The 16,134-nt window shown below is 37.0% G+C and overlaps 1 protein-coding gene across 7 annotated transcripts in view; it reads left to right on the top strand.

Annotated features, from left to right (window-relative positions):
- LOC139130335 (transmembrane protein 131-like) overlaps positions 1 to 16,134 on the top strand; it is a 273,369-nt gene that overhangs the window by 215,347 nt on the left and 41,888 nt on the right. For 5 of the 7 annotated variants that reach the window (XR_011551826.1, XM_070696091.1, XM_070696088.1 and 2 more), the window contains exon 30: positions 3,252 to 3,386. The exons of the other annotated variants lie outside the window; for them this stretch is intronic. Coding sequence is in view for 4 of the 5 variants with exons in the window: in XM_070696091.1 (XP_070552192.1) it covers positions 3,252 to 3,386 (135 nt within the window). In the remaining variant the exon portion in view is untranslated. The remainder of the gene's footprint in view (positions 1 to 3,251; positions 3,387 to 16,134) is intronic. 7 annotated transcript variants of the gene reach the window in all.

The raw sequence follows: 16,134 nt of genomic DNA, 5'->3' as shown, positions 1-16,134 counted from the left end.
TGATACGATGTGCACATGGTGGAGGTTCTTTTGGAATACAGTAGGTGAGAACTTCATTGGTATGGATAGTCGCTGATGTATTAATGGGGAAGCCGGGCAAACGAGTCGGTCGCAGCATGGATGTAAAAAATAGACTATTTTTGCATCAATGGTCAAAGTCGATGACGGTGTGCTAAGTTTATGATACACGCTAGATGTACGGTGACGATGCATCGATGGTGGCATCAAATAATACGGATAGTGTATAATACTGGCATTCATGATGAAATGAATCTATATTGAGCTGCCTCTGCAGCGGTGTTCGTTCGGTTGATGCTGTCCGAGCCTCGCTAAAAGGAGAAAAAATTCTCCTTTTCTGTGGCTGAAGAAGCTACCACCTCGATTGATCAAGGAGGTTTGTGTAGATGCATGTGCCAGATGCGAGAGGCAAGAAACATGATACCTCACCCTTCATCTCTCTCTGTGCAGAATTTTCAGAAGTTTTGTTTATGTTCTAAAACTCATCGTTATCAACTTTTTTGTGACAAATAGGATAAAAATTGAATCCTTGTTTTGATTTTGTAGGATTGATTAAAACCAGTCTTGTAGCATGCTCATACAGAATGTGTGAACTTTTCATTATATAACATCAAGGGAAATATGTTTACTTCTGGACTGGAAATAAACAGGTTTGAGGTCAAAGGGTTCTACTTCCGACTTCCGCTCTTACGGACGACATCGGACCATGACCGACTCAAAAATGTAGGTTGGTTTTCTGGCTCAAGATGACCATTTTTAGCTCACGTGTGTAAACACGTGGGCTATTGTCATAGCGATGTCTGTCTGTCTGTCCGTGTGTGTGTGTGTGTGTTAGTGTGTTAGTGTGTGTGTGTGTGTCTGTCTGTCTGTTTACACGATAACTCAAAAACGCCCAACGAATTCAAGTCAGATTTGGTACACAGGTACCATGTGCTACTTGCAAGAACTGATTATATTTTGGTTAGTATGGCTTGCATATTAATGAAGTTATGCAATATTGTTTTTTTCCATACAATGGTTTCCCTATGGAGACGGTAATGACAGTGTAGACATATATCAAGAAATACTGCACAAAATTTCATGAAACTTTTCACAGATGACAATCTAAGAACATTATGATAATACTGTGAGTGTCATGTCAATTATCTTCTCATTTGCATATTTAATGAACTTTTGTTATTAGTGAGATAACTCTGAAATTCCTGCACCAAACGTGATGATACTTACAACAAATATTGATCTGATATATATCTAATTATACTTAGAAGCATTAGGCAGTGTCAAGTTAATAAATAGCTCATTTGCATATTTTATGAAGGTTTGTAATTAGTCATATAACTCCGATATAACTTCACCAAATGTGATGCAATCTGCTGCAGATACTGATCCGACTGATATCTAACTGTAGTGTAAAGCATTAAGTAGTGTGAAATTAATGAAGGGTTCATTTGCATATTTAATAAACTTTGTAATTAGGTATATAACTCTGAAATTACGGCACCCAAGTCAGTGAAATTGGGTACAGATATTGTTTTGATAAATATCTAATTGTACTGAGAAGCATTTGGCAGTGTCAAGTTAACGAATAGGTCATTTGCATATTTTATGAAGTTTTGTAATTAGTGATATAACTCCAAAATAACTGCACCAAATGTTATGAAATCTGCTGCAGATACTGATCCGACAGATATCTAATTGTGGTGTAGAGCATTTAGTTGTGTGAAGTTAATTAAGGGTTCATTTGCATATTTCATGAACTTTGTAATCAGTGATATTACTCCAAAATTACAGCGTTAAATTTGATGAAACTTGCTACTGATGTGGATCTGATAAATATCCAATTGTACTGAGAAGCATTGAGCAGTGTCAATTTAATAATTAGCTCATTTGCATATTCCATGAAGTCTTATAATTAGTCATATAACTCCGAAATAACTGCATCAAATGTGATGAAAACTGCTGCACATACTGATACGACAGATATCTTACTGTGTTGTAAAGCACTTAGTAGTATAAAGTTAATTAAGGGTTCATTTGCATATTTAATAAACTTTGTAATTAGGTATATAACTCTGAAATTTTGGCACTAAAATTTGGTGAAACGTGCTACAGAAATTGATTTGCAAATATTTAATTGTGCTATGAATCATTGAACAGCGTTAAGTTAATGTAGGGTTTATTTGCATATTTAATGAACTTTGTAATAAGTGACATTACTCTAAAATTACAGCATTAAATAAAATAAAACGTACTACAAATGTTGATCTAATAGATATCTAATTGTCCCATAAAGCATTGAGCAGTGTCAAGTTAATTGACAGCTCACTTCAAGTTGCATATTAAATAAAGTTTTATAATTAGTGATTAAACTCTGAGAGTACTGTTTGAAGTTGAAAAAACCTGCTACATATAGTGATAACATATATCTCATTGTTCTGTGAAGCGTACTACTATTAATTAACCTGTTAAAAACACGTGAGCATATTCAGTTCATATCTGGTAGATGGCGTACTTTGGCATGTAACAGTTCATCGGTATAGTGATACTTTTGATAGTCGTTAAATTTCGATTGACTTCTATATTTGCTCAGATTTGCGGTTTTTTTGTGACACTGTCTGAGATCTTCAACCCTTTCCTTATTTCACTACGTGTGGGACGGCTGTGGTGTTGACTTAATAAGCTAATCCGCTGATACGCTCAGTCATTAACAAGTTGGCATTGTTTGTGCGGCAATTAGAGTGGTATGTGTACTGGTTGAAGAGGAGATAAGGAATTGGAAACACAGTCAGACAGTTTGGAGTCGAAAGCTTTATTTGAAATATCACAGTCAAAATTAATAAAATCAAATATTACAGGTAAACCGTTGCACAAAGAAAACCTCCTCCCCACCCAGGGGACTTTCATCTGCCCCCTGTGATAATATCTAAAAATGCAGCCGATTATTCTGTTAACAAAGAAATATTCACCAGAATTTTTCAGCCGTGGAAAATCACCTCAAAAATCAGCTGAAGTTTTGACAGATTAATGTGACCCCTATTTACCGTTGGAACAGTGTGGCACAAATTCTAGGATTATAAATTTAAATTTAGGGTCATATTTGTACACCTACCTCCTACACTCATGACATATTTATGGAGTAAGAGTGGTATTATTTTTCAGACTTCGGAATTCCAAAATTAGTTCAGATTCTGTTATATATACAGTTCAAATATTGTATTCATGACTTATTTCAGAAAGCAATGCTGGTTTGTCTACTTTCAATGTTAAGATGGTGGATATAAGTGAGAGTGGCAGTGATAAAAGCAGTGACATTGACAAGGATTCACCTCCTCCATTGTGGGATCAACCTAAACCTCTACCTAATAGTGGTAAGTAGGTCCATACATCATATCAACCTAAACCTCTACCTAATAGTGGTAAGTAGGTCCATACATCTTATCAACCTAAACCTCTACCTAGTAGTGGTAAGTAGGTTCATACATCTTATCAACCTAAACGTCTACCCAATAGTGGTAAGTTGGTTCATACATCATATCAACCTAAACCTCTACCTAATAGTGGTAAGTAGGTCCATACATCATATCAACCTAAACCTCTACCTAGTAGGTAGTGGTAAGTAGGTCCATACATCATATCAACCTAAACGTCTACCCAATAGTGGTAAGTTGGTTCATACATCATATCAACCTAAACCTCTACCTAGTAGGTAGTGGTAAGTAGGTCCATACATCATATCAACCTAAACCTCTACCCAATAGTGGTAAGTTGGTTCATACATCATATCAACCTAAACCTCTACCTAGTAGGTAGTGGTAAGTAGGTTCATACATCATAAGAAATGCCACTGTACAATACTATGTTTAATCTTTACTTGTAATCTCAAATACAAAATAAATCATTATGATCTTATTTCAATATTTAGCATACAAGAATCTGTGTACAGTGCAGTCCAATAGTTGTATTATACATACACATTTGCATACAAACTCTCATTGTATTTACAAAATTGTTGTGATAATTGCAAGCAATGTTTAGTTTTTCTTGCATCGATATGAGAAAACTATGTTAAGGATGATAGATACCAAATCAGTCATTTTTCTATCGAATTTTCAAAATTCTTTGAGAATAGGCCTTAAAATAAGGCCTGTCATTGAGATTTGTCGCAAGTTCAAAATAAGTAATGCTTTCCGTGTAATTTATGATTTTTTAAAATCAAAACAAATGCACATGGCTTTTGTAAACATGGACACATTTGCATCGCTATTTGCATAAACCCCCTTGAGTGACACAATGTTGCGTAATTTATATAGTGACGTTTTTGTGCTTCTCCAAAAACCAGGATTACTCCCACCTGTCAACAATAAACCGTAACAATAATGTTTGTTGAAGCACAGTCCCACCGAAGCCTAGTCCAATAAGTCAGTTTTTGACATACAGAACTGTTTCCGCTCAAAACGCATTGCGGCCAAAAACTGTGTTTTACCAGTATGTTTTACGCCTGTCCACACCCGATAGAAGTACAGTAAAGACAACCAAAACTGTTCTCCATCCAATTAAATATTACAACCGAAAACAAAAAAGATATGTCCACTTCTGTTAACATTTTACATGTGAGTCAACACACAACAAAGTTCCACTCTCAATATTCTTCGATCCTGCTCTAAATGAAATTAGGGCCGAAAAACAACCAAAAACCACAACTTTTTCTGGTATATAATGTCGGTCAATACAATGTCTGACATTCAAAAACTGTTCCCAGAATCCCAACCTATGATGCTGAACATCAAATTATTATGTCCGTTTCTGATTATATTTTGTACACCTGATAAAGTCTGGCATCCAAAATTGTTCCTGCTCTGAACTAATTGGAACTGAAAAAAAAAACCGAAACATATTTTCTGATGATCATGCAGTGATTGTGTTTTACACATCGGTCAAGTCAAACTTGGTAAAGTTCGTGTGGTATTATGCACCGTCCTCAGTGCATCTGAACGTAATCACAGTGAATAAAGATTATGTCCTGGTACCTCACCAAGGGTTTCAGTGTTGTTTTATTTTGGAAATCATTGCGATGTCATACAATTTGACAGTCGATCGGGTGACACCCCCCACCCCCCCCACGAACTTGTATTCCCCCGAAGTTGTGCCCAAAAAAATTCGCCGACCTCTCACCGTCCTCAGACCGATCGGGAAACATTGCCGGGTAACATGTCGACTTTTCTACATTACGTTTGAATGACCTTGCCTTGTTTTGGAATCTCCACCTACTGACTGGAGCTCAGAGCAATTCAAAAACCAGACCACGGACCCTCCTTGAGCAGACATTCGCAGCATATGTGTGTAGCACTGATCAGATGATGGGTCAAAGGCCATCTCGATTGTAAAGTATGCAATAATTGACAGTCCAAATTCGTGTCCATATGATCTTTTTAAATATTTCCAAATTTTGTTTGATGCAATTTTAAACCTTGGCAAGACTTTTATAGATCATAATCCAAAACAAAAATACAAAAATAATTACGTGAACTCGAAAAATTATTACATCATTACCAAACCTGCCATTTCGATTCGACAACTCGTTTATCGTGTAGATGAACTAAACCACACTGAGAAGTGCTGCTGGCCTGTCCACTGCTCTCATTAATTTCGTACCCCAACACAACTGGCAGCAGTCATGAACGAACGATGCCATTTCTGGTTTCAACATGTCAAAGAAGGCAATAATTTAGTGTTGAACCAAAGTACTCATTATTTGTGCAGAAATTAACTTTGTGGGTTTTTAAGAGTAATGCATTCTGTTAATATCCCCATGGTCACGTACTCGCAATAAACTTTCAGAACAAGTTGCCTTCGTAACTCTCTGAGACTCACAATCAAATTGTTAATTGACCAAATGTGAAGTGTCGGCGAATACACTTTATAAGCCAAAAAAAACAGACAGATAAATAAATTTACATGATCCTCACAACAAAATGATTTTCATAATGCCACTCCAGACAAGGCCACAGTCAGTGGTTGTTGTCTGGCTCCAAACACACAAAGCCAGAAAAATCGGAGAGTAATTACTGATTTTTTTAATGGCACTGTTAAGTTCAGACTGTTTGCTACAAAGTGGTTCAGAGATGTGACCCTTCAACAAAGTGGGTCACAAGCTTTCCTTTGATGTGAAGGTGCATAGAGATTTACATGTATGAATAAATGACACCTCTAGTGAGACAAATTTTTGGCCTGTCTACAGCCTGGAAATTACATGGCTGAAAATTTAGGTTGTGTGGCTGGGACAGTTATCGCTACATAATTTAAATATACATGTTAATGGGGATTTATAATGAGCTGTTTGTTGAGGGCACGATAAAGTTGCTGCGCTCCTCGTCGAAATACCGAAACATTAGTCTGTACCCACCAAACTTCGTATGAAAACCCTAATTATACATGTAAGCTTATATCTCGAAAATATCCATAGGTATGGTTGTGGTAAGAGGTTGAACTTGCCGCTTTGCGGTGCTGGACGTCTTTTTCATCATTTATTAGATTACTTCTCACAACTTGTGAATAATAAACAATTAGTCCGATAGTATCAAGTCTACATCGCGTTGCAGTGTTTATCTAGGGAATGCAAGGCAAGCTTATTTACATATGAATTTAGGACACGCCTGATATCAGTAATGACTGCTCATGTACTTGTTTTCGCCCGCTGAAGCCATTCGCTGTAGCGACGTGCAGAAACGAAGGCTCCAAAAATCGGTAGTTTTCCGCAATTTATTATATTTTCCTCAGACGTTTTCTTTGAAGAACTCATTCCTGGTCAACATCATCACTAGGAAACAAAATATGCCCGCGTTTAGGTTAGTGCACGTTTAATTATCAAATGCCGTGGCGTCAAAGTAACAAAACAGGTTTTTTTGGCTTTTCTCGAATTCAATGTGTGAATGAGGTAGCCTTATTTGGCACCTCGTCAATTCACGCTCACAAACACCAGCTGCTGGAAATTCCCACTGTCCATTGGAAACATAATGAGCTCTAAATCTGTATCTTGTTGAATTTCCTTTATATGCTTTTGTTTTTAGCTCACATTTGGTTATACCAATGTGAGTTTATCATATAAGCTGAAGTCGATGGCATCTGTATGTATGTGTGTATGTATGTATGTATGTAAGTATGTACGTACGTACAGTATGTCCGTCAACACCAAAAACACGCAAACCGCTGCACATTTCAGCTTGGTATTTGGTGTGTGGATGCATCCTGGGGTATAGATGGGATTTTGTTCAAATGAAGTCGGCATTGCCAAAATTATGCAAATGAGCTTACAAAATGTGAAGAATTAATATCTCGAGAACCGCTGTTTTGATTGCTTTGAAAATTTGTGTGCAAGTACCTTAGATGAACCTTATACAGTTTTATGAATATTGTGAAGTTATCCTTAATTTTGTATTTTTGCTGAATTTTTTGGTGATTTTTCTCATTTTCACTAAAAATTATTCTTCTCTGAAACCGCCAGCCCAATCGCTCTCAAATTTGGGTTGGATCTTTGCAAGGGTGTTATTCTTCTATTTTGTTGCAATTATGACAAAATTGGGAAAATTACTATTTTGGAGCAATTTTGTCATTTTTGGTCAAAAAATCTTAAACGGTGTTTTCTTTTTAAAACCCCTGGACAGACAGCTTTTATATTTGGTACACAGACGTACAGAGATGACAATAGTAAGGTATGTGGAAATTGTCCTGAAATATACAAATTTGTATTTTTAAGACAATATTGTCATTTTTGGTCAAGAAAACTTGTTCTCAAAATTACTTGTTTGATAGCTTTGTAATTTGGTATAAAGTCCCGAGGGATGTTATTAGATAAATTTTCTGCTCAAAGTGTTGGGAAACCCCCAAATTTGTATATTTTAGGTAATTTTTGACCTTAAAGGTCTGGTGAAATGGTCCCGTTCGTGTGACTGAATATCTTCCAGGGAGTCAATACTATTACACTCGCAACAGAATTGCAACCTAAAAGTACGCGCAAGTGTTAATTTTTTTGATATTTCTATGCGCGGCTTTCATGGGGTCATTTTGCGACACTCAGGTCACGCCCATAGCGGGGATAATGGTTGGCCGTCTGTGACGTCACAGGTGTGTTCATTTACATCGAATAGCGGTCCAACGCCGCCTTATCTCTGTCAGGTATCCGCTAACAAAACACTGTTCGCGCTGCCCATTTGCCACGTTCCCCAATGCGAATCGAAATCCGAAGTGGCGAAAAAAAATCGATCCTAATTTGCCACAGCGGCGAAACTGATTTTTGTTTTAAAAATATGGTAAAATAAAGAAAAAACGTGGGTTTTTTAGTCTTTTGTTTAATCTGCGCTTCTCTCTCGGCGATTCGCAAAAACTGTGTCTACTTCCGTATTATTGCGTTCTTTCCGTCGTATGTATTTGCAATCGAGCCAAGTCTCGCGAGAGATTTGACGTCATTTAGTCTAGTGTACAGTATGCATAAATGGCTCTCGCGAGAATTGAAACTTAGACACACGCAATCGAGCCCTCTCGATAAATTTGACGTCATTTTGTCTAGTGTACAGCGGGCATAGGAACGCTCGCTCGCGAGAATTGAAACTTTTGCTATACATAGCAGACATCCGCATTTTAATCGAGGCAACAAGGTTCGGTGTTGCAGTTGATTTACATTGCGGTCTAGATGTTCTGTGTTGTGCATTTTAATCACGGTCTCCTGTGTAGCGGTCCTCGTGGTCCGGTATTCCCCGTTGTTCTTCAATTTAATTGCCGTCCCAACGACGCGTTCCGTGTTGCTGTCGATTTGTATCAAGGAGAACTCTACCTCCATGATTTGTATCGCGATCTCTACGTTCCGTGTTGTTGTTCATTTTACTCCGTAATGGTAGTCCAAACATTCAGTGTTGCTGTTCATGCAGCTGATTTGCATCGTGGTCCCAACCTTCCGTGTTGTGATTGTAGTGCATTTTAATCACGGTCCCATTTACGTTTTAAGTTACTGTCGATTTGCATTGCGGTCCCGACGTTCCGTGTTGCAGACAAGTGCATTTTAATGGCAGTCACAACGTTCAATGTTGGTGTTCATGCTGTTGATTTGCATTGAGGTCCCAACCTTCTGTGTAGCGAGTAGCGAGGCAGGCTCAGCCTAGGGACCGTGGCCGATCGTACGAACCAGCAGAGACAAGCACATTATGGTTCAAACACTCAACACTTGACGGGAAAATGAAAAAGTTTACAGTTGAGCCGTTCATGTTCTTGCCGCTGTCACAGCCACCAAAAGAACAACGTTCTCCCATAGTGAAGGAGGACACTGTCCTGATCATGTAAGCGGAAACCCTAGAAGTTACCCCCCGTAGGGAGCTTACGGAGGTGTGAAATACTTTACTTCCTGTAATGAGATACGGCGTCGGGCAAACTTCGGAAAGCCGAAAAAAGTCGACTGGAGAGGCTCGGGTGACACGCCCACATTGCATTTTTCTTTTGCCATATTTCATAATCACGCGCGCTGAACGAAAAAAGAAATGAGTGTAACTGTTTTATAGACCATCAACTGTATTTCTGTGATTTTGCAACATGGGCATTTCACCAGACCTTTAAATGACCTACACCAACCCAGGATAGGTTGTGAGACAGTTTCGAAGACTGTGAACATAATTTTGTCAGGAAAATTTGATCCAGAAAACAAAGCTTAGGTGAATTTTCTCATTGCAGACCAATTTTTGCAACTTTTCTATGTAAGACATACAAGAACTGATGAGAAATTTGGATCCAGGATAATTCCACATGTTGTAATCACCACCCACAATGGAAGGCATTTTTAGTCGTCCGGGGGGACTTATAGATTGGGTCATGTCCATCCGTCCGTCCGTCCGTCCGTCCATTCACGCAGGTATCTCAGACATGCCCTGGTCAATTTCTTTCAAACTTTGCACAAGGATAGTACCCTACCCCATACAGATGCACGTCGCTTTGTTTCACGATGCGATCAAATTTGGCCGTGTTAGAGGACTTTTTAGTTTCCACCTCCATAGACTCTCATGTATAAGGCAGCTGTCCATAGACTCCCATGTATAAGGCAGTCCATAGACTCCCATGCAGTGTGCGAAATTAACGTCGGTCCGACGGTCCGAGACCGACAGGTTTCTGGTCGGGCCGAAAGGTTTTAGCTACACGTCGGTCCTTGTGACCGACTGGAATTGGAATAAATGAAAAAAAAAATTCTCAGTCAAGACCTGCAACAGCTTCTAATGCAGACAATGACTATGATTCTGACAGGTGTGAGCAAAATCCACTCGCAGTTTTACCGCCGGGCAAGTGATTTTTGGTGCTTACTATTTGACAGGCTACGTAAAGTAGGAGAGTATCAATGTAAATCGGCATTCAATGATATAGAGATCCGAAATGCCTAAGGGCAAAGCGAACACAAGTCTTCAACCAGGTTCGTATGCAATTCTTGAATGTAGAAACACGTACATTGTATTTCTGAGAAATTACAGCTTGATTTTTTTCTTGAAAAAATGACAAGAGTTATGCATGAAAACATCATGCGTCTACATACGTAAAAAATCAACTAATGTGGGTCCAGTACATGTACTATGCAGTGCAAGCTTTTGTAGCATGGAAAAAACACAGACCTTTCAAAGATCAAAATAAAAACAATATGGTGAAATTTGCGTAGTCACTAGTGAATAAGAAAAATTTTGACCGTCCTGTGAGAGATGAAATCGCCCATGTGAAGAATGAATAAATGCCCGTCGCGACGTTGAGTTATAGCAACACTGGATTGGCGGATATGACATTAAAATGACTCTTCTAGTAGGGAAAGGGGACAGAGGATTAAACATAGGGCCAAAGTCCCTGAAGCTACTATAGACATGGATACAAAATTAAGTATTTCCTGACTGTATGAAATTATCTCACTAAGGTCATCCTAGGGACATGTAAACCAAATATTAAAGCTGTCTGACCAGCGGTTTTGAAAAAACAAGCGACTCAACAGTTGACAGAGCTCTGCTGTGTTATGTAGAGAATAACCTTTTGTGACACATGTATTGATGAAGAAGGTGGATATCTTTGATAGCTCATTTCAGGATGGCCTGACCAAAAATGGAAAAAAATTCCGTAAAAATACAGATTTGCATATTTCATCAGACATTATTATTAGTCTATAATAGCAAATAAACGAGAGTTAATTACATTCTAATTAAAGTAAACAAGACTTGCTTAAATCAAGATTTACGTCATAAAAAAACAGCATATCTGTCAGGTTATAATAAAGAATCTTGAGCTGGTTATCTTTTAATATCAGTATTTTCATCCTATTAACCAAGCACATTTTAACTTTCAAATTAACATTGTAAGTAAGTTCTGTTGAATAAGTTGAGACTGTACGTACTCAGAGAAAGCACACTGAAGAGACAAATGTTTGAAACTTAAGAAGTTCAAGGTCATCAAAAGCATTATAAGGAATCATGTAACACTTTCATTGCACTGTTTACACAGCTTGCATAATTGCTATAAATAGCACATGAGGAATCTTACAGCCCAGCTTTACCATAAAAACCCTATCACTTTGACCACTCTTTTAATTGACCACTCTATTTTTTAGCTCCGCTGTCAGCGACGCGGAGCTTATCAAATAGGTTGATTTTCCGTCGTCGTCGTCGTCCGTCGTCGTCCGTCGTCGTCCGTCAACAATTGCCTTCTCCTCTGAAACCGCAGTCCAATTGCTTTGAAATTTTATATGCAGTTCACTTGGGGTGACCTCACTTAAGTTTGTTCAAATCGTAGTGAAATTTGCATATTTGTATTTTTGGGGCATTTTTTGGTGTTTTTGGTAAAAAAATCTTCTTCTCTGAAACTGCTTGTCTGATTGCTTTGAAATTTGATATGCAGTTTACTTAGGGTGACTTCAGACAGATTTGTTTAAATTGTGGTGAAATTTGCATATTTGTATTTTTAAGGCAATTTTTTTCATTTTTGGTAAAAAACCTTTAAAAATCTTCTCCTTCAAAACTACCAGTCAGATAGCTTTGATATTTGGTACATATGTCCCTAGGGATGATCTAATTCAGATTTGTTCAAATTGTGCAGAAATATGCAAATTTGCATTTTTAAGGCAATTTTTGCGATTTTGGTCAAAAAATGTATTTCTCAAAAAGTACTGGTCTGATAGTTTTGAAATTTGGCATACAGGTTTCTATAGATGAACTAAGTAATATATATTAAATTTCTGATGAAATCTGTAATTTGTATTTTTGGGGCAATTTTTGCCATTTTTGGTCAAAAAATGTGTATTTCCAAAAGTACTCATCTGATAGCTTTGAAACTTGGTATACAGGTTCCTACAGATGAACTAAATGATATTTATTGAAATTATGATGAAATCTGCAATTTTGTATTTTTGGGGCAATTTTTGCCACTTTTGGTCAAAAATGTGTATTTCCAAAACTACTCATCTGATAGCTTTGCAATTTGGTATACAGGTTCCTACAGATCACCTTAATGATATTTATTGAAATTATGATGAAATCTGCAATTTTGTAATTTTGGGGCAATTTTTGCCATTTTTGGTCAAAAAATGTCTTTCTCAAAAAGTACTGGTCTGATGGCTTTGAAATTGGTATACAGGTTTCTACAGATGAGCTTAGTAATATTTATTGAATTTCTGATGAAATCTGTAATTTTGTATTTTTGGGGCAATTTTGCCAATTTTGGTCAAAAAATGTGTATTTCCAAAACTACTCATCTGATAGCTTTGAAATTTGTATAGAGGTTTCTATAGATGAACTAAATAATATTTATTGAAAATTATGATGAAATCTGCAATTTTGATTTTTGGGTCAATTTTTTCCATTTTTGGTTAAAAAATGTGTTTCTCAAAAAGTACTGTTCAACAGCTTTCAAATTTGGTATACAGGTTTCTATAGATGAACTAAATTGATCTTTTGAAATTATGATGAAATCTGCAAATTTTATTTTTTTGGGGCGATTGTTGCCATTTTTGGTCAGAAAATTTTATTCTCCAAAAAACTACTCATCAGATAGCTTTGGTTGACATGTTCTTAGGGATGATCCAATGTGATATATTCAAAGTACAATGAAATCTTCTATTGTGTATTTTTGCAGCTATTTTAGCCACTTTTTTCTGGCCACTGCATTGAGCTATCAAAGATTTCCACCTACTTCATCAACATGTGTCAAAAATAGTTATTCTCTACATAAACACAGCGGAGCTATATCGGCCGCTAGGTCGCTTGTTTCCTCAAAAAGTAATCTTATTTTATCCTTACCAAGTCAACCATAAATGGAAATTAGAACTTTCTCTATCTCTATTTATTTGACCACCCTATAATGACAAACTATTATGAACAATTTCTTTTAGATAACATAAATGGTGGTTCAGAATATATCAAAGTTGGGATTCAGGAAAGTTGCCTTTACATGTTTTAATCCTCCAAGATGGTAAGCATTTCACTATGAACTGTCAAAAAAAGTTGAACTTTCTGATAATTCCACACCAAAATTATTTTGGCTTTGATGATTTCCTAATTAATTCAATTATTTAAAATCATATTAATTATTTTTTTCTGGGTGAATTGATAGGGTTTATACAGTACAAGAATTACATACAATGTAAGTCAAATTTTGACCAAAAATGACAAAAGAATTCCTTAAAAATACACATTTGCATATTTCATTACAATTTGAACAAATCTAAGTTGAGTTATCCCTAGGGACCTGTATACCAAATAACAAAGCTGTCTGACCAGCGGTTATGAAGAAGAAGATTTTTTACCAAAAACACCTTTTTTGGCGTTAATTTGCCTATTTTCAACAATATCAAAAAATTAAAAAAAAAAGTTTCTCAAAATCATATTTTTCATCTACACAACAAATATCAAATCAGTAAGTACTGCGGTTCTCAAGATATTTGAGTGGACGGACGCCTCACAAACGGACATACATACATACATACATACATACATACAGACTGACGCCGGACGGATACCCATCCCAATAGCTTCTATAGACTATAGTCTATAGTAGCTAAAAATACTGCAAAGAAGTTTGGCTGTACTAGCAGTTCGGTCACTTGAACTTCCGTTCTACATTATTATTGCTTCATTTCATCAATAAGGTAATCTTATCAAACGTTGAGTTTGTAAATCTGCATGATATTCGCTCACCTCTTTTCAACAAATAGTCTTATTATCATAGTCTGCAATACTTTTCATAAAACACTTTGAGGATCGAAAAGTCAACTACTAAAGTACATCGCAATCGATACCACTTTCAAGCATGTGCATGCGATGCAATTTTGTTTTTCGCTGTAATTTCATTTCTTTCCGCAATTATTACATGGGTATCCAGGAACAGAATGCTTCTGATGCATCGGGTCATTGAGGTCACCTAGATATTCACATGGCAATAGCAGGGATCACACAAGTATCACAGTACTTTCATATCACATATACTCAAAGAATGGTCATGCTTTACGCTAAAAAGAAGTGAGTGGTATCTTAATGCTATATTTTTGGTTCACGAGTTTTGTTAATTTAGGAAAACCTCTTTGTCGAACACAATTTTCCCGTACACTTTGCCACAGTCCCATCACATATGGAGGGACTGTGTGATTTTGCAATTTGCGAGCAAGTGGTGAAACTATGAACTTCACAAAACTTGATTAGCAAGTCAATGGTGGGCTAGTGGAGCTGAGGCTGGGCTTGTAAATAACCCGGGGGCCCGGGCTAGAGATTCAAAAAATGATTTGCCCGCCGCTGATCTGTTTCTGACTATCAATCACGTGATTCAGACTTCAGTGACCGTGAGCAAGATGAGGGCTGTGATCTTTTTGAGATTGTAAAGAATGTACATGGATGATTCATGATCATTCACTTACACTATCTGCAATTTAAGCAATAGTCCTTTTGAGTGAATACTTGCTGACTCTATTATTGATAGAATGACATGAACAATTAAAGATTACTTGCAATCTCTATTATTGCTATACGTTTAAAAGAATTATATATTTTCATGCAACATTCAAAAGCATAGTATCGAGGGAGAGGGGGTTGACTTTGAGTAATACAGATCGTTAACAACTGCATTTAGTAAGGACCGGCAGTTGTCGGTAAGGACCTGAAGTTTTGGCTTGGTACAGGTCCTTATGACCTGAAGCTATTTTCTCTTAATTTCACACACTGCTCCCATGTATAAGGCAGTCCATAGACTCCCATGTATAAGGCAGTCCATAGACTCCCATGTATAAGGCAGTCCATAGACTCCCATGTATAAGTCAGCTCTGCATAGAATCCCATGTATAAGGCCAAGTAAAATAAAAATTTAGTTTCTCATCGTATTCATATAGCAAAAAGGATGCGGTGACACAGTTTTTAGCCCCACAGATGAAGTCCAGGGGGCTTATAGATTTGGTCATGTCCCTCCATTCACGATGATATCTCAGATATTTTGACAAAATGTCACGTGACCTCGGTGACCTTTGACCTCAAATATACATATTTGTCAATAACTCAGTAACCACAAGTGCTACACCCTTCATATATGGTATGATGGGACACCTTATGACGCCACATATTGTACCTCATTAATTATGTGCATATCTAATTTTGAGCAAGCCAATAGACCTAGAGGTCTGATTTTCGGTATATAGGAATAACTTAGCAATACAATTTTTTTTTTACAATTGTCATGTGACCTCAGTGACCTTTGACCTCAAATTTACATATCTGTCCATGACTCAGTAACCACAAGTGCTACTACACCCTTCATGTATGGTATGATGGGACACCTCATTAATTATGCACATATCTAATTATGAGCAAGCCAATAGAGCTGGATGTCTGATTTTTTGTATATAGGGATAACTATAGAATAGAAATTTTTTGATCAAATGTCATGTGACCTCTATGACCTTTTACCTAAAATATACGTTTTTGTCAATAAATAAGTAACCACAAGTGCTATGTCCTTTATATTAAGTAGGATGGGCGACCTTATGACAACACACGCTTTACCTCATTGATTATGCACATATCTAATTCTGGGCAAGCGAATTGAGCTAGATGTCTGATTTTGGCATATAGGGATTAA

The sequence above is a fragment of the Ptychodera flava genome, chromosome 4 (genome assembly GCF_041260155.1).
Source record: "Ptychodera flava strain L36383 chromosome 4, AS_Pfla_20210202, whole genome shotgun sequence".
In the NCBI taxonomy this organism is placed as follows: Eukaryota; Metazoa; Hemichordata; class Enteropneusta; family Ptychoderidae; genus Ptychodera; species Ptychodera flava.
This window is presented reverse-complemented; position numbering and strand designations above follow the sequence as displayed.